Genomic DNA, 18,735 nt, shown 5'->3' on the forward strand with positions numbered 1-18,735 from the left:
TCTTGACTTCAGCACGGCATGTGATACAGTTCCACATAACTATCTAATACAGAAGTTGGACAAGCTAGGACTTAGCCCTTGGGTGGTTCAGTGGATGTGCAGTTGGCTAAAGGAGAGATACCAGAGTGTGGTTGTAAATGGGGTTCACACGGAACAGAGAGCAGTCACTAGTGGTGAACCCCAAGGTTCTGTACTGGGAGCTGTTCTATGTAATCTATATGTAAGTGATAGAACTAAAGGGTTGTTGGGTAAGGGGATGTCTCTTTGCCGATGACACAAAGGTGTGTAATAGGGAGGATATCCCTGGAGGTGTCTGTAACATGGAACAGGATTTAGCATTGCAGGAAGATTGGTAAAAAAGTGGAAATTGCAGTTCAATATTTCAAATCTAAAATAATGCACCCAGCAAAAAAGAATCCCTTGAGAAAGTACAACATTGGAGGTACAGTGTTGTCCAGCACTTCAGAAGAAAAGGATTTTGGGTACTTATTTCAGAAGATTGCAAAATGAACAAACAGCATGGCCAGGCAGTGGGGAAAGCGAATAGAATTCTAGGATGCATCACTAGAGGGGTCACCAGCGGGAGGAAGGTATGACAGAATGCGGCATCCGACCTCAGCCCTTCTCACCAACTCGTGACCGAAGGACCAGCCGATCTGCCACTTGCGTAACAATGCCACTCTCAGTTGCGCCCTGAACAAAGATTTTCCAGCTTGTGGGACTACAATCTATGTGCCAGCAGCCTGAGAGCGATTGTTACTGGTTAATTACGCAATTAACCCTTCACACTGCCACCACCACCTTTTTACAGAGAAGGAGGAAACTCACAAATCTTAGCAGTAACACTATGATATTAGTATAAGTGTCTGTAATACACACTGTCACCTCAGACAGGGATATTCAGAGGATTATTACATACAGGAACACTCTTCCAGGGACAGGGATATTCAGAGGATTATTATATACAGGAACACTCTTCCAGGGACAGGGATATTCAGAGGATTATCACATACAGGAGCACTCTTCCATGGTCAGAGATTCTTTAATTTGCATTAAAAGCTTTAGAGACAGTTCAACACTTTTCAGAAAATAGGATTTATTACTAAAAAGGTCAAAATGGTGCAATAAAAATATTTACAAATAAAGATGTAACAAAGATATAAAGAGAGCAATAAAACAACAGAGAAATAAAAGAAAGGAGTCCAGAAGACAGAATACTTGCAATATCCTTGGTTTGAGCAGAGTCCAATTGTCCGAACAAAAAGATTGCCTTGGCTCTCAAGTCTGTTAGATGTTTTCTGATTGATGTTAAATGAGAGCTGTCTTCTCCAGGCTGTCAGTCTTTTTCTACCATATTAAAGGGGTGTCTCCTGAGAACAAATGACCAATCATCCAGTTTGGGGATGGGTGTTAGGCGGTAACCAAGGTTATGACCAAATCCCTTACAATTTTATACTAAGGTCAATAACCTTCAATAGGTACAGGTAGCATCCTAGCAACTGGCAGATTAATATTTAGAAATATATTCTATACCAGTGGCAGACTGACCATTTGGAAACTCGGGCACTGCCCGAGGGCTCGGGGTGAGTAGGGGGCCCCATGAGATGCCCCTGGTACCTTTTTCATAGGCTTTTTTGAGTTTGGGCAAGGACACAGGGGCCCCATGATCCCCTATTGCCCAGGGGCCCCATGAGTTGTCAGTCCGCCCCTGTTCGTAACACAAAGATACCAAACATAGCATACCCTTGTCACCCAGGAGGAAAGAGACTGCTTCTTCTCTCTTGTAGGCACTAACATAGTAATGTAGTTCTTGTGTGACTCATATTAAAATGATCTATCTGTATATATACTTCATATTAATGTGCCCAGTTCCTGCTGAAGTTTATAAATTGTATGAAAAATGACTCTTGTGGAATGTACGTTTTATGGCACGCTCTGCCCTAATAGCGTAACAGGTCATGACTGGCTGAGTTATTGTTTTACAACTGGGCAGAGGGAAGTGGTTTTCCAGCAAACCCCCTGGAACCAGACTAATTAGAGGTTTACAGCCCTGGAGCTGATCTATCTGTGTTTTATTTAGGATAAGAGATCCTGTTGACCTCCGTCAACTTGTAGCTATGCATTCCATGGACAAAGGGATGAGGGAGGACAGAAGGGAACATGGCTGAAACCTAACAAGATGGCTGTCATGTACAACATCTATGCCTCTATTGCACACAATCATCACAGAAGGAGGTCCTGATTCCTCTATATAGATCTTTATATTGCTAGAGGGGTCACCGGCAGGAGGAAGAAGGTCCCGATTCCTCTATATAGATCTTTATATCACTAGAGGGGTCACTGGCAGGAGGAAGGAGGTCCTCATTCTATATAGATCTTTATATCACTAGAGGGGTCACCGGCAGGAGGAAGGAGGTCCTGATTCCTCTATATAGATCTTAATATCACTAGAGGGGTCACCGGCAGGAGGAAGGAGATCATGATTCCTCTAGATAGATCTTTATATCACTAGAGGGGTCACCGGCAGGAGGAAGGAGGTCCCGATTCCTCTATATAGATCTTTATATCACTTGAGGGGTCACCAGCAGGAGGAAGGAGGTCCCGATTACTCTATATAGATCTTTATATCACTTGAGGGGTCACCAGCAGGAGGTGGAAGGTCCTGATTCCTCTATATAGATCTTTATATCACTAGAGGGGTCATGAATCATGCTGAGCCCTCTCTGGGTAGTTATGTCTGAGACTGCAGAAGGACCCATGGCTGTTGAGACATCTGACTTGGTTGGTAATTGGTTTTCCATGTGCTCAAGGATTCTTTTGCAACCTCTGCACCATGTAAGACAAGGCAGAGATTGATTGACAGATGTCCCCTATTGCAGAGGCCTCCCTTTCAGACTCCATCATTGGCTGACTGGTACTGTCATGTACCTGATGGGGGACTGAAATGACGAGATTGGCCTTACTTGTGTCACTAGCCCTGACCCCACTGGAAGAGGAACAGAGGGTGTCTAGGGACCAGGGGGACAAGAGCGCCAGCAGGTGTTGTTTGCAGCTCTTGCAATTGGAGACTTTGGAAGACTGATGAACCTCCAATTGAGGCACAGTAGTGATATGCAGAGCTGGTATGGTAGATCACCAGGTGTGCACCAGAGCAAGGCAGGAAGCAGGCATGGGAGACAGGAGCAATGTCATAGGAATAGCCGGGGTCATTAATGGGCGGACAGCGAGGTACCAAATCATAAGCAAGCCAAAGTCAGGAGCAGAGCCGAAGTCAGGAACCAGTATCAAGCAGGGGAGTAATCAGAGTCAGGTCAGGAACAAGCCGGGTCAGCAACAAGGAAATCACACACAGGAACGAGCAGGAAACAGGGAACAGCTGAAGACCAGTCAGCACTCAGCACAGGCAAAGGCACCTTTTAAATAGTCCACCTGGAGGCAATCTTCACCGTGCATGATCGTGCATTTCTGTGCACATGCGCACGTCTAATCACCAGCCGTCTCACGGGAATTCCCTTACAGAGGGGTCACCGGCGAGAGGAAGGAGGTCCTGATTCCTCTATATAGATCTTTATATCACTAGAGGGGTCACCGGCAGGAGGAAGGAGGTCCCGATTCCTCTATATAGATCTTTATATCACTAGAGGGGTCACCGGCGAGAGGAAGGAGGTCCCGATTCCTCTATATAGATCTTTATATCACTAGAGGGGTCACCGGCAGGAGGAAGGAGGTCCTGATTCCTCTATATAGATCTTTATATCACTAGAGGGGTCACCGGCGAGAGGAAGGAGGTCCCGATTCCTCTATATAGATCTTTATATCACTAGAGGGGTCACCGGCAGGAGGAAGGAGGTCCCGATTCCTCTATATAGATCTTTCTATCACTAGAGGGGTCACCGGCAGGAGGAAGGAGGTCCTGATTCCTCTATATAGATCTTTCTATCACTAGAGGGGTCACCAGCAACCTCATGTAGAATACTGTGTCCAGTTCTGGAGACCTCACTTACATAAAGGTATTGATAAGATAGAACGAGTCCAGAGACGGGGAATACAAATAGTGATATCAGGAGAGACTTCAGGAACGTAACATGTCCAGTCTGGAGGAGAGAAGGGAAAGGGGAGACGTGACTGAAACCTTTACATACAACAAGGGAGTGAATAAGGTTCAGGAGGGCAGGATTTTCAATATAAAACCAAAATGAAGAACACGGGACATGACCTCCAACTAACTGGAGGAAAGTTCACAACTAATCTCAGAAAGTATTATTTTACTGAAAGAGTAGTAGATGCTTGGAATACATTTCCAGTAGAGGTATTGAGCCAGAGACAAATCACAGAGACCATCACAATAGTACACAATGAATGGTTATGAATGAAAGCCATTCATTGTGTACAACTGTCATGTGATCACTGTGATTGGTCATAGCAATCACATGGTACTGGGCTGGTCTGGTACAATGATCTGTCATCTGGTGGACACAGCAGGTGACATATCAAGATACAGCAGAGCCACTAGACTTGGAGGACTTCATATGATGTCCTCCCAGGATGGGAGAGATCCCGCTCAGCTGTCATTCTGCTATAGGCCTGGTGGGAAGCAGTTCATTACAGGGGACACTGTACAGGTTCTACATGTAGTCTCGGGGGTCCCTGTGGAAGTCCATGTGTGGACATTTCTACCTATGATAAATGACAGGCTAAACCCACCTGGAGACTTTCTCCACACCTGGAGTGTGCTGAGTTCTTGGAGAACGTCTACACAGTGTTTCCAGATTGGCTTTATCACCCCAACGAGCTCGCTCCAGTTCATGGATGTCATCATTATGTTTGGAGGATCTCACCAGTCAGGAGCCTTTCCTGTCATCCTACATGTTCCCTTCTGAGGATTGTTCTATCCTTCCAAACAAATGTATGAAATCATGGATGAGTCCTCCTTCTATGTGATCTAGAAGATCTTCAATCACAATGTCTTTATGGATGAAGTGGATGGCCCAGTTTATATATTATTTATTGCTTTACAGCTTTATTCCCTCCAGGATTCATTCTTTATTTATAGAACCATTCAAGGAAGTGTTCTTACTGTGAGAGATCTCCACCACCATTCCTCTGTGACCATTACATCCTTGTCATTTATGTCTGACATCTTCATTATGAGTGGATTGATAGATATTTTTATACTTTACGATGTATTTTTTTTTTTACCCAAAAAGATCTGTTTTGGAGGTCTCTGTTTTATTATGTATTTTGTTTTTATCTTGTGTTCTGTGTCTTTAAGACTTTTCTATCTGTAGTAAAATATATTATTTAAACAGTTGGTTGCATAAGAGTTAGGTTTATTGTTTCTTACTTTTTTTAGTTCTTTTTGATCTTCCCTGGTATCTCTGTAAGGTAGATACAATGCTGGAATGGTTATTAGGGGATGTTTCTCGGGGCTGCAGTTCCTCTGAACTCCACAAGATGGTGATCTCATTTCTCCCCAGACAGGACTTCTCTATGGGATACAGATAGGAAGTGATGTCAGGTACAGACAGGAAGTGATGTCAGGTAGACAGGCCATTCCGAGAGGTGAGTGGGGAGGAAGCAGATCAGAGACATTGGTGGACGAGGCAGCAGAGGAGGTAATAAGATGTTATTTCCTATTTACACCCAGTAACCTCACCGTCACGTCCGTCCTCTTCCTCCTTAGTCACATCCGTCCTCTTCCTCCATAGTCACGTCCGTCCTCTTCCTCCATAGTCACGTCCGTCCTCTTCCTCCATAGTCGTGTCCGTCCTCTTCCTCCATAGTCGTGTCCGTCCTCTTCCTCCATAGTCGTGTCCGTCCTCTTCCTCCATAGTCGTGTCCGTCCTCTTCCTCCATAGTCGTGTCCGTCCTCTTCCTCCATAGTCACGTCCATCCTCTTCCTCCATAGTCACGTCCATCCTCTTCCTCCATAGTCACATCCGTCCTCTTCCTCCATAGTCACATCCGTCCTCTTCCTCCATAGTCACTGTCAAGGCTCCGGGGTGTGACCAGTGGTATGTGACTGACGCAGGGAAACGCAGGCTTCAGATAAGTTATAAACAATATAATTTATTAAAGACTAACAATACAAACATAAACGCAGTGCAATACTAAAACATAACACAGTGCAAACGAACCAAACCAAACCACCCACAGATAACAGTACATACAATGCAAGCGTCGTCAGGCAGCCCGGGTCAATAACAATCGGGCAGGTAGGAATAGGGGGTCAGGCAGAGAATGGTCGGGGTCACAAGCCAGGGATGAAACAGGAGAAGTCAGCAGAGGTCCGGAATCAGGCAGGGTCAGCAACGAATCAGTCAGACAGGAACAGGGATGCAGGTAACAAGATACAGGGCCCAGGAAAAACACACACCAAGGCAGAGACTGCAGGTCTGGCCATCCCTTAAATACACCTCCGTAATCAGCTTCAGGTGTTTGGCTGGATGCAAGGTTGAGTCTCTGATTGCCGGGAGCACCCGCTGGCCAGCCCTGGTACTGCAGCCCACAAGGCAGGTGAGTCCCACCATTACTGGCAAGCCCATTCCTGACAGTCACTGTGATGTCTTTTATCTCCAGCAGATGATGATACACACATATATAGTGTGGGAACCCAGATGAACCCCTTCAGGGGCAGAACATTCCCCCACTTCCGGGGCCGGAACATTCTCCTCATTGTGGAGATAAATTCTAGTAATATGGTCCTCTAAACAAACAGCACTGACAATAAATAGACAAGACAAGGACCATCCTGACCATACATGGCCTACAAAGGGCAATGATGACACTACACAGGCAGCCAATGGGCAATCATTACACTATGCAGCCAACACAATGATGGAGTGCCGGGGTCAGGAGTATGGAGCATAGAGCCCCTTACATTGCTGCTCAGGAGGAAGGAAACATTCCTTTGTAACAGAAAATGTATATAAATCTGAGGTGCTTTTAGGAATATCTGGGGTTTCAAAAATGAAAGGAGCTTTATAGGGACTAAAACATTTAATATGTGTAACATTGCGCTGTTTATCTCCTCCTCCCCTCCCCCGCCTGTCTCCAGCACCACACCCGGGGACTAGCAGGGAGGGGAGATTCCTTGCAGTGTAATGAGAACTGATTGGCTGCTCCTCAGGAAAGGGGAGTGTCCTGTTTATCCTTTCTCCCTTTCACTCCCAGAGCCATTTTGGCATTTTTTGCACATTTAAAAAATCATTTTATCCTGAAGATGACACAAAACCCCCAAAATATCAATTTTCTGAAAGTAGAGACTTTAGAGAATAAAATAGTGGCAGTTCTAATTTTTATGTCACAAAATATTATAACAAAGTCTATGAAATGCCAAAAGTCAGTAAAAAATACTCTTAAGCTGATTTCAGGGCATAAAAAGCAATAGATGACCCATTTATGTGTAAAAATATAAAAGCCGAGGTTGCAGCGAGTAAATAGATATCCAACATGTCAAACCTTAAGTTGTGTGTGCTGAAATGGTGACAACCTTTAGTCCCCGGTATTATCTATAGGTGACACATTTATAGCCCCTTCTAGGTCATCAGTATAGAGTACGGAGGAGGTCTGCTCCTAGAATTATCCTCTCATTCTGGTGTGACCGGCGATATGTAACGTGTATCACAATCAATGTTATCACGTGTAGGCGCTCCAGCGTGTGCTCTTAGGTTTGGGTGTGCATATATGTGGGGGAGGGGGGGGCCTTAAAATTTTTTAAAGGGAGGAGTTATGTACTTGGTTATAACTTTAATTCTTTGCATTTAAAAAAAACATTTTTACTTAAGGGGACAAAGTCCTCTATGAGATGACTTTTGATGACAGGTTCTCTTTATTGAGACATCCAGGGTCTAAAAGACCCCCAATGTTCCCCTGTACTCCATTGGATGTAATGTAGTGCACATCGCACCGCATTACATTCTTTGCCGGCCTCGATGGTCGGGAAATCTGTCATAACGTCACTTTTTGGTCAGGACAAGAAGGGAGTGAACATGTCCGCTCTCCTCCATCCCCTTTTCCCTCCGACACCCGCTGACCCGGGCCCACAGATGGGCAAGCAGAGCCGGGGAAGCATAGTAGGTACAGGAGAGGATCACACACACGGGGTGGCAGAGGCTGGCACCTGAAAGGAGAGCCCTGCGGCTTGCCCTCAGCAGGGATAAAGATTAAACACAATACTTGCCCGGCCCCCAGAACTACATGTCCCGGGCGTCGGGTGATGTAAAGTGAACATCCCTGCATGATGAGCCGACATTGACCTCACAGCACTGCCTCAGAGCAAACTAGTCATAGGAAGGATCAGATTTATCATTCCTTGTCTGCAGATCTAATACTCATCAAAACCAGTTCAGAGACCAAACAAACCCAACAGAGAAAAGGGGCCCCGGACCTCAAAATTGTAGTAAACACTAAACAGTCCAAACAAAATGTCTTCCCATGGGGGGAGTAGTTCTTCAATGTCCAGCAACCCTCCTATTCCCCCCTCACATCCACATCCTATTATTGTGTGACCAATACCATCCAAATCATTCTTACTTTCATTTCCCAAAGTTATCCGTCTACAAGGAGACCTGTATAGATCACATGATGGCACCAATGAGGATGGAGGAGGACCGGAGTCACATGACTGAGAAGATACTAAACCTCACCCTGGAGATCATCTACCTGCTGACCGGAGAGGTGAGGAGGATTCTGGGAGGTCACATGACATCACTCTTATCTCTATTAATAAAACACAGACCTGACCAGAGAGGTGAGGAGGATTCTGGGAGGTCACATGACATCACTCTTATCTCTATTAATAAAACACAGACTAGACCGGAGAGGTGAGGAGGATTCTGGGAGGTCACATGACATCACTCTTATCTCTATTAATAAAACACAGACCTGACCAGAGAGGTGAGGAGGATTCTGGGAGGTCACATGACATCACTCTTATCTCTATTAATAAAACACAGACTAGACCGGAGAGGTGAGGAGGATTCTGGGAGGTCACATGACGTCACTCTTATCTCTATTAATAAAACACAAACCTGACCGGAGAGGTGAGGAGGATTCTGGGAGGTCACATGACATCACTCTCATCTCTATTAATAAAACACAGACCTGACCGGAGAGGTGAGGAGGATTCTGGGAGGTCACATGACATCACTCTCATCTCTATTAATAAAACACAGACCTGACAGGAGAGGTGAGGAGGATTCTGGGAGGTCACATGACATCAATCTCATCTCTATTAATAAAACACAGACCTGACAGGAGAGGTGAGGAGGATTCTGGGAGGTCACATGACATCACTTCTATCTCTATTAATAAAACACAGACCTGACCGGAGAGGTGAGGAGGATTCTGGGAGGTCACATGACGTCACTCTCATCTCTATTAATAAAACACAGACCTGACCGGAGAGGTGAGGTGGATTCTGGGAGGTCACATGACATCACTCTCATCTCTATTAATAAAACACAGACCTGACCGGAGAGGTGAGGAGGATTCTGGGAGGTCACATGACATCACTCTCATCTCTATTAATAAAACACAGACCTGACCTTAGAGGTGAGGAGGATTCTGGGAGGTCACATGACATCACTCTTATCTCTATTAATAAAACACAGACCTGACCGGAGAGGTGAGGAGGATTCTGGGAGGTCACATGACATCACTCTTGTCTATTCTGGTCAATAGACCATTTTATTTTTGCACACATTTAGATGATGTCAGGTGGTTTATATTGTTTTATTTGTCTCCTGATCTGTAGGATTATGTTGTAAAGAGGAAGTCTAGTGGGGAGCCAATCTCAGGAGGATGGAGCAGAACCCAGAGCCTCACCATGGTGCCTCCATCTCATTCTCTGATACCTGAGAGGGAGAAAGAGCAGAAGATTCTGGAACTGACCACCATGATGGTCCATCAGCTGACAGGAGAGGTGAGCGGTGCCGGGAATTCTGGGACATTCTCCAGTAACAGACAAGGGATGTGTCTGGATGGTGACTGTATCATTGTGTGTGTCAGGTTCCTATAAGGTGTCAGGGTGTCACTGTCTATTTCTCCATGGAGGAGTGGGAGTATTTAGAAGGACACAAGGATCTCTACAAGGACGTCATGATGGACAATCAGCAGACTTTGGGTTTTGTGAAGATTGTAAGGAAGGAATTTCCCCGGAATGAGACGATATTGAAGCTCACCCTGGAGATCCTCAGCCTGCTGACTGGAGAGGTGAGTGTAATGAAGGGGTTAAATCTGACTGGGCTGTACACTGGGAGGTATTCAGAGTCACTTGAAGTCTTCTGATGTTCTGTAATCAATAACGACATCCACACAAGTACTATGAATACATAAAGTGTCCGGACTCTATGAGATTTGGTTATAGCACAAGATGGCGGCATTGGTTATAGAAGAGAACAATCTCAGCTTTAGTCCAATCAGGGAGACCCATGATTACCAGCATGCCACGCCCACTGACCACTAAATCCATGGGTGACATTTCCTGGTGGGTCAGTGAGCCTTACTAGTAAACCATTAGTGACTCTATTATATGACTTCTAGAAGGAGCTATAAATCTGACCCCATTGTCATCATATCATTGGATGGACATGTCTGTCCTTTGCTGAGTCGGCACATTGTGGCCAATCGCTGGAGAATAAATCTAGAGCTGACCATAGAAGTGAGGGATTATGGGAGAGTGAGATTTATCTTTGTATCACACAGAACTGTACAGGAGTCATGAAGAAATCTACCGACAACTCCACCTCCCTCCCTGATAGAAGAGAGAAAGAAGAAGAAGATTCTAGAAGTCACCAGAGAGATCACTGAGCTGCTGACAGGAGAGGTGAGCGGTGCCGGGAATTCTGGGACATTCTCCAGTAACAGACAAGGGATGTGTCTGGATGGTGACTGTATCATTGTGTGTGTCAGGTTCCTATAAGGTGTCAGGGTGTCACTGTCTATTTCTCCATGGAGGAGTGGGAGTATTTAGAAGGACACAAGGATCTCTACAAGGACGTCATGATGGACAATCAGCCGCCCCTCACATCACCGGGTAAGAGGAGACTTTATTGTAAAGGAGAGAGCAGTACGGAGGATCCACCTAGATCCCCCATCATCTGATAAACACATAGAAACAATGGATTCAGTCAGTGTGTGTGTTTCCTACAGATGGATCCAGTCATGGGAACCCACCACAGAGATGTCCCCGTCCTCTGTATTCCCGGGATTCCACACAGGAAGGTCACACCATCCCTCACCATCATCAGGTAGATGATGACAATTATTGGTAGTTGTGATTTATACACAGCATGTTTGTTACAATGAATGTTTTATTATATCTTTCAGAGTGGAATCCTCGGGGATGATAATATTGATGTTAAAGAAGAGTATAAAGAGGAGGATGAGGAGTATGGAGTGATGGAGGAGTTTTCAGAAGGACACAAGGATATGATGGAGCCACCTAATACCAGGAACCCACCAGAGAGATGTCCCCGTCCTCTGTATTCCCGGGATTCCACACAGGAAGATCACACCATCCCTCACTATTACAAGGTTGGGGGGATGGGGAATCTAGAACATGGACTTGTAGAGACTATGGGCTCCAATCACAAAGCGGTATCTTCCCGTATCCCAGTATGTAGTAAGATGCTGCATTCTGTTTTTTAGTAGTGAATCCTGCGGGGAATTTACCACTGGTGTCCATAGCAACACTTGTAAATAGCTTGTTGTTAAGGAGAGGGCAGCCGCCAGTGTCCCCAACAACCAGTAAACAAGGAGCGGACGGCCACCAAGTTCCCCACTGACAGCTGTGACAGGTCTGGGATGGATTTTGAGGGGAACCCCGATGCCAAAATAATACAAAAAGTGTGGTTTCCCCACTAAAATCAATACCAGACCCTTAGTGAGTGCCCACCTTCCTCCTGAACCATAACAGGCCACATATCCTCAACATTGGGTGGGTGCTTCAGGGCAGGGGCGCTCTATCCTCCCAAAAGCACCTTGTCCCCATGTCGATGGGGACAAGGGTCCCTTCCCCACAACCCTGGGCAGTGGTTGTGGGGGGCTTATTGGAATCTGGAAGCCACTTTTAACAAGGAGGCCCCCAGATCCCATCCCCCCACAATGTGAATGAGTATAGAGTACATAGTACTCCTATTCATTCACCAAATAGTGTAGTGTAAAAAAACACTGGAAGTAATTTTTGACAAAACAAAAATAAAGAACAATATCCCCCTGATGTAGATCCATCGATGATCCAATCACAATACTCGCTGTCATCGCTGACTCAAATAAAAAACAAAGCTCCCCTCCTGACATCTGACAGCTCCGCCGCCTCCCACTTCTAAATAAACTAAGGAGCACTACCACCCTGTGATGTCACTGGGTGGCCTTGCCCTCTTGTGACATCACCAATACAACATGCCCCGGTCAGTGACGTCACCAATACAACATGCCCCGGTCAGTGACGTCACCAATACAACATGCCCCGGTCAGTGACGTCACCAATACAACATGCCCCGGTCAGTGACGTCACCAATACAACATGCCCCGGTCAGTGACATCACCAATACAACATGCCCCGGTCAGTGACATCACCAATACAACATGCCCCGGTCAGTGACATCACCGAGTGGCACCGTCCCTTAATATATTTAGTGGCAGGAGGCAGCAGAGCTGTCAGACAGAGGGGAGTCTTCATTGGGAGCGGAGCTTTTCTTTCCGAGTCAGCGGTGACAGCGAGCATCGTGATTGATGATGGATCTACACCGGGGGGACATTTTGCTTTAGTTTTGCTTTTTTAATAAAGGACTTGTCAAAAACTGCCTGCTGTCTTTTTAACAGAATACTTTTTTGGGGTGAATAATTTGGGGTACCATGTACCCCATACTCATTCACATGGGGTGAGGGATCTGAGGGCCCCCTTGTTATATTTTGTAAGTACTCTTCCTGCAAACCTCCACAGCCACTAGCCTGGGTTGTGGGGAAGAGTCCCTTGTCCTCGTCAACATGGACAAGGTGCTCTGGGGGAGCAAAGCCCCCCCTGCCCCAGAACATCCACTCCATATTAAGGGCATGTGGCCTGGTATGTTTCAGGAGGGAGGTCACTTGCTTGGCCCCTTTCCTGACCTGCTGAGCAGCATGCTCAGATAGGGGTCTGGTATGTATTTCTTTCATTTTGACAAGGGGTTCCCCTCAAAATCCATACCAGACCCGGGGGGGACCCCACGCCATTTTCTTAATATTTTGTTGCCGGTAAATCTTTTTTTTTAGATTTATCGGTTGGTTAGGACGTGGTGGCCGCTCGCTCCCTAACAACCATGTTGTTTACTGGTTGTTAAGGATGCCAGCGGCCGCCCACTCTTTACCAAGCAGTACACATTTCCTGAATGCCGCATGTCTCCACCACTAATTAATGACCGCATGCATTTCATTCTTTATTTCCTTCTGTGAATGTAACGCCTGTTCATGCGGTATTTACTGAGCGTGTTCAGTGTTTGTGGTCAATACCGCAACACGGGATAGGAAATGGACAGTTTCAGGATGGCATGCGGTATTTAGGGGAAATGTACCCACATATCACATGTGATCTGCTTCTGTGAAGGGAGACAATGTGTGGATTTTGTGTGTGATGTCACAATCATAAATCTTACATTTTACAGATGATATTTTCTCTCATTTCCTTGATTTAGAGTGGAGATCCAATCGATATAGAATTTGAGGTGAAAGCAGAAGAAGAAGAGGCGTATGTGAGGGATGATCAGCAGTCTATGGAGGAGGATGGAATAACGGGGACATTTATAGAGGAGGACACTCCTACAGAGATCAGCACAGGTGGGTCATGAACACTAAATCCATTCCTTCACCCATACTGCTCACTGATTGGTCCAGAGTAGGGCGGGGACTGGGTGATATCAGCCTGTAATCCCCTGGTCACTTTCCTGAGCTGTGTTCCCCGTCCTGTATTCCTGGATTTCTCTCGGATAATCTTCCTTCTCTGTGCTGCAGACACAATTTATGTATCTAGACTGGATTTATGGAGGTTCTGGGGTTCAGCTGGCAGCAAAATGTTCATTTTCACCATAAGTGTTACTAGACCTAGGCACCTGGGGTGTGTGCTTTTGATCTTATTCCTCATAGTGGTGACATAGCAATTCTCCCAGTATTTGTCACCTGTGCCGGGTGGAGGGATATGTCTGTAGTGTCTCAGACCCAAGTCACTGAGTGCAGTCTCAGGAGATGGGAGACAGCGGTGTGGGACCTCTGCAACTTGTCATTAGAAGGCAGGGGAAGCAGTTGAACCTGAAGCCAGTGAAGCCTAGAACAGTCCAAAACATTCAATCACTGATTAGAGGGGAACCAAAAAGGACTAAAGGTGCCTAGGCTATCTGGAAACCTGTCTAGAAGGGTGCTATGCACTATATAATTTATATTACAACTTGACCCATGCACTATATACTCTATGTTGTACATTACATACTCCTGACCCCTGCACTATATACTCTATGTTGTACATTACATACTCCTGACCCCTGCACTATATACTCTATGTTGTACATTACATACTCCTGACCCCTGCACTATATACTCTATGTTGTACATTACATACTCCTGACCCCTGCACTATATACTCTATGTTGTACATTACATCCTCCTGACCCCTGCACTATATACTCTATGTTGTACATTACATACTCCTGACCCCTGCACTATATACTCTATGTTGTACATTACATACTCCTGACCCCTGCACTATATACTCTATGTTGTACATTACATACTCCTGACCCCTGCACTATATACTCTATGTTGTACATTACATACTCCTGACCCCTGCACTATATACTCTATGTTGTACATTCCATACTCCTGACCCCTGCACTATATACTCCATGTTGTACATTACATACTCCTGACTTCTGCTCTCCCTCTCCCCCCACTGCTATATATACACATAATATGGATTCTCTTTTGTTCCCCCCATTTCCTCCCAGCTGGACATTTTATATCGGATGATGTGATTGGAGCACAGACTTTTACATGGTGATAATAATGTGATAACATCCTTCAACTTTGGACCCTTAAACAGAAAGTGATAATGAGGGAGGAGTCAATTCCCCAATGATGGTGGTCTTCAGGATCAGTCCAGTCTTCATCTTGGTTGTTCTCCCCCCATCCTCACTCTCTGACCTCTGGTGGGGCTCAGCCAGTCCTGGTTTGGGGTAACCAATCAGCTCCTGTCTAGTAATCCTCTTTGTCTTTGTATTTTAGTCCATGGCCGGGAGATGAGGAAAACCTCCGAGGATTGTCTCACTTTGTCTCCAGACTGGAAAGTGGAAGATGAGGACATCACACAGTATAGTCCAGGAGAAAACCCGGCTCCCTCCAATGTCCATCCGGCACCACCCAGTGTAGATGGACCATCGGATTCCTCGTATCCTGAGGAACCTCAGACTGTGCAGGACCGGGCCGCCCTTCCAACAGGGAAGAGCTTCTCCTGTACTGAGTGCGGGAAATGTTTCCATTCTAAATCCAATCTTAATGTGCATAAAAGAACTCACACAGGAGAGAAGCCGTATTCCTGTCCTGAGTGCGGGAAGGGTTTCCGGCGTAAACCAGAGCTTAATGTGCATAAAAGAACTCACACAGGGGAGAAGCCATATTCCTGTCCTGAGTGCGGGAAATGTTTTTCACATAACTCCAGTCTTTACCTTCATAAAAGATGTCATACAGGGGAGAAGCCATATTCTTGTCCTGAGTGCGAGAAATGTTTTTCACAGAAGTCCTATCTTTACCTGCATAAAAGATCTCACACAGGGGAGAAGCCATATTCCTGTCCTGAGTGCGGGAAATGTTTTTCAGTCAAGTCCATTCTTAACAAACATCAGAGATCTCACACAGGGGAGAAGCCGTATTCCTGTCCTGAGTGCGGGAAATGGTTTTCAGACAAGTCCAGTCTTTACACACATCAGAGATCGCACATGGGGGAGAAACCTTATTCCTGTACTGAGTGCGGGAAATGTTTCAGTTCTAAAAAACATCTTAATAGGCATAAAAGATCTCACACGGGGGAGAAGCCGTATTCCTGTCCTGAGTGTGGAAAATGTTTTTCAGACAAGTCCAATCTTTACAAACATCAGAGATCTCACACAGGGGAAAAGCCGTATTCCTGTCCTGAGTGCGGGAAATGGTTTTCAGACAAGTCCCATCTTTACACACATCAGAGATCTCACACAGGGGAGAAGCCGTATTCCTGTCCTGAGTGTGGGAAATGTTTTTCAGAAAAGTCTAGTCTTCACAAACATCAGAGATCTCACACGGGGGAGAAGCCCTTTTCCTGTCCTGAGTGTGGGAAATGTTTTTCAGAAAAGTCTAGTCTTCACAAACATCAGAGATCTCACACGGGGGAGAAGCCGTATTCCTGTTCTAAATGCGGAAAATGTTTTTCAGTGAGGTCCTATCTTTCCAGGCATCAGAGATCTCACACGGGGGAGAAGCCATATTCCTGTCCTGAATGCGGAAAATGTTTTTCAGACAACTCTAATCTTTACACACATCAGAGAACTCACACAGGAGAGAAGCCGTATTCCTGTCCTAAGTGTGGGAAATGTTTTGCACATATGTACGTTCTTCACAAACATCAGAGATCTCACACGGGGGAGAAGCCGTATTCCTGTTCTAAGTGCGGAAAATGTTTTTTAGAGAAGTCTGATCTTTCCAGACATGAGAGATCTCACACGGGGGAGAAACCATATTTCTGTCCTGAGTGTGTAAAATGTTTTTCACATAAGTGCAGTCTTTCAAGACATCAGAGATCTCACAAGGGGGAGAAGCCGTTTTCCTGTCCTGAGTGCGGGAAATGTTTTTTACAGAAGTCCGATCTTTGCAGACATCAGAGAACTCACACAGGGGAGAAGCCACTTTCCTGTCCTGAGTGAGGGAAATGTTCCTCACTGAAGTCCTGTCTTCCAGCACAGCAGGGGTCCCACACAACCCTGGAGGTGTATTAGTGCCTTGAGTGCGGGAAATGTCTTCTAGATGAATGTTGCTGGACATCCCAGCTCTCATGTGGGGAAGAAGCACACCCTGATATACACCTCAGATATACTCCATGGCTGATCTTCATCATGGAAGAAACAGTTCGAAAGGAGATCAGAGGTCCCCAAAGACATAGATGAAGTGTGGGACCGGGTTGGCCATTGATGGCAGAAGAATAAAAATGGAGTTCTGCCTGAAAGGATCTAGAGAACCTCCATTGTGTTGATGTACGCCTTTTTAAGTATTAAGTTAGGTTTTTGCAGATATATTAGAAGTTTAATGGAACTGTTTTAGTTTGCTGAAGGATGTATCTACAAAAGATAACACGACCCTGAAGCTTTCTTCACCCGGCTATTTCTCAGAAAGCTAGCAAAAACAGTTTATACCAAGAAATGTATATGTCATGTTTCATGTAGTCAGCTCATGATGGAAACTTACAATTACAGTTTTAGAACTCACTCCCCCCCCCCCCCCCTTATTATTTCTGTATCCTATATAATCTTAGTAATGTCTAATAAACTTTGAACATAAGCTGCCATTATTTCCGTGTTCAAGGGGTGTTCCCAGAATTCTGCTGATAAACCAGGAATCTCTCCACAGACCGGGGGTCTCTGAGGGGACAAGAAAATCATCCTTTCAGCTGGGGGCTTGGCCCAGGATGACCACCCACCTCACTTGGTAAGTAAACCTTTTGTCTTTTTATGACCAAAAGCTCTTTCTTGCCCTGTGTTGAGGGAAGGTCTTGAATCATTCTGTATTGTCTATATAGACCCGTGATAACCTGCAGCTACTTTTGGTAAGCAGACTTAACTCTTTGATAGCGTTACAAAAGAGTGCACTATATATATATATAAAAAAGAGTGTTTTTGGTAAAACACAGATTGTTCTTTGGTAGAACACACTGTCCTTTGGTAGTGTTAGGGATCCAGGTATGACCAGAGATGTGTGGACTGACACAGGGAAACGCAGGCTTCAAGTATGGTGTAAAACAATATAATTTATTAAGATTATACAGTACACAGTGCAAAAACCAAACCTTCAATAAATAACAATATGTGCGGGAACACAAACGCAGTCAGGCAGGGTCGGTAACTATCGGGCAGACAAGGTACCAAGGAGCAGGCAGGAGAGTGGTCAGGAATAGCCGGGGTCGGTGCAGGCAGAGTTCTAGCAGAGTCACGATCAGGCAGGATGCAGGTACAGGGGCTCATGGGAACAAACACCAAGGCACTGACTGCAGGCCTGGCCATTGCTTAAATACACCTCCTGCAATCAGTCTCAGGTGATGGCTTGATTGCAGGAGTGAGATTATGGCTGCTGAGAGCACCCGCTGGCCAGAACTGGTACTGCAGCCCACAAGGCAGGTGAGCCCCAGCACCACCTGTGCTGAGCCCATTCCTAACAGGTAGAACAGTGAAGAGATAACTTTTAGGAAGTTATCAAAAGGTTAATAAGTTTGTGGAGCAGATTCTTGTTTATCTTTTGCTTTTTCTTTCTGTTGCATAGAAATATAAGATAATTTGTTGTGTGGAACAAAATAAGATTATAAAAAAGGTAAGATAGATAATCTTATCCACTGTCTAAATATGGGTCAAGGAGGTAGTTACCCACCAGGTCCCCCAGAAAAGGGAGACAATTGTAAGGATTATGTTGCTAGAGTTTGTGGAATGGATTATTTAATAAATCCCTGGGTGGATTGTATGGCAGGCTGGA

At 45.4% G+C, this 18,735-nt stretch overlaps 1 protein-coding gene across 1 annotated transcript in view; it reads left to right on the plus strand.

The window, feature by feature from the left end:
- Positions 1-17,554, plus strand: part of LOC149468111 (uncharacterized) — an 85,885-nt gene extending 68,331 nt beyond the window's left edge. The window contains exon 7 of the mRNA XM_089670676.1: positions 15,219-17,554. Coding sequence (XP_089526802.1) covers positions 15,219-16,922 — 1,704 coding nt within the window. The 3' untranslated portion in view covers positions 16,923-17,554. The remainder of the gene's footprint in view (positions 1-15,218) is intronic.
- Positions 17,555-18,735: the final 1,181 nt, after the last annotated feature.

This window comes from Staurois parvus, unplaced genomic scaffold (genome assembly GCF_062004578.1).
Source record: "Staurois parvus isolate SC_StPar_1 unplaced genomic scaffold, SC_StPar_1.0 ptg000092l, whole genome shotgun sequence".
Classification (NCBI taxonomy): Eukaryota; Metazoa; Chordata; class Amphibia; order Anura; family Ranidae; genus Staurois; species Staurois parvus.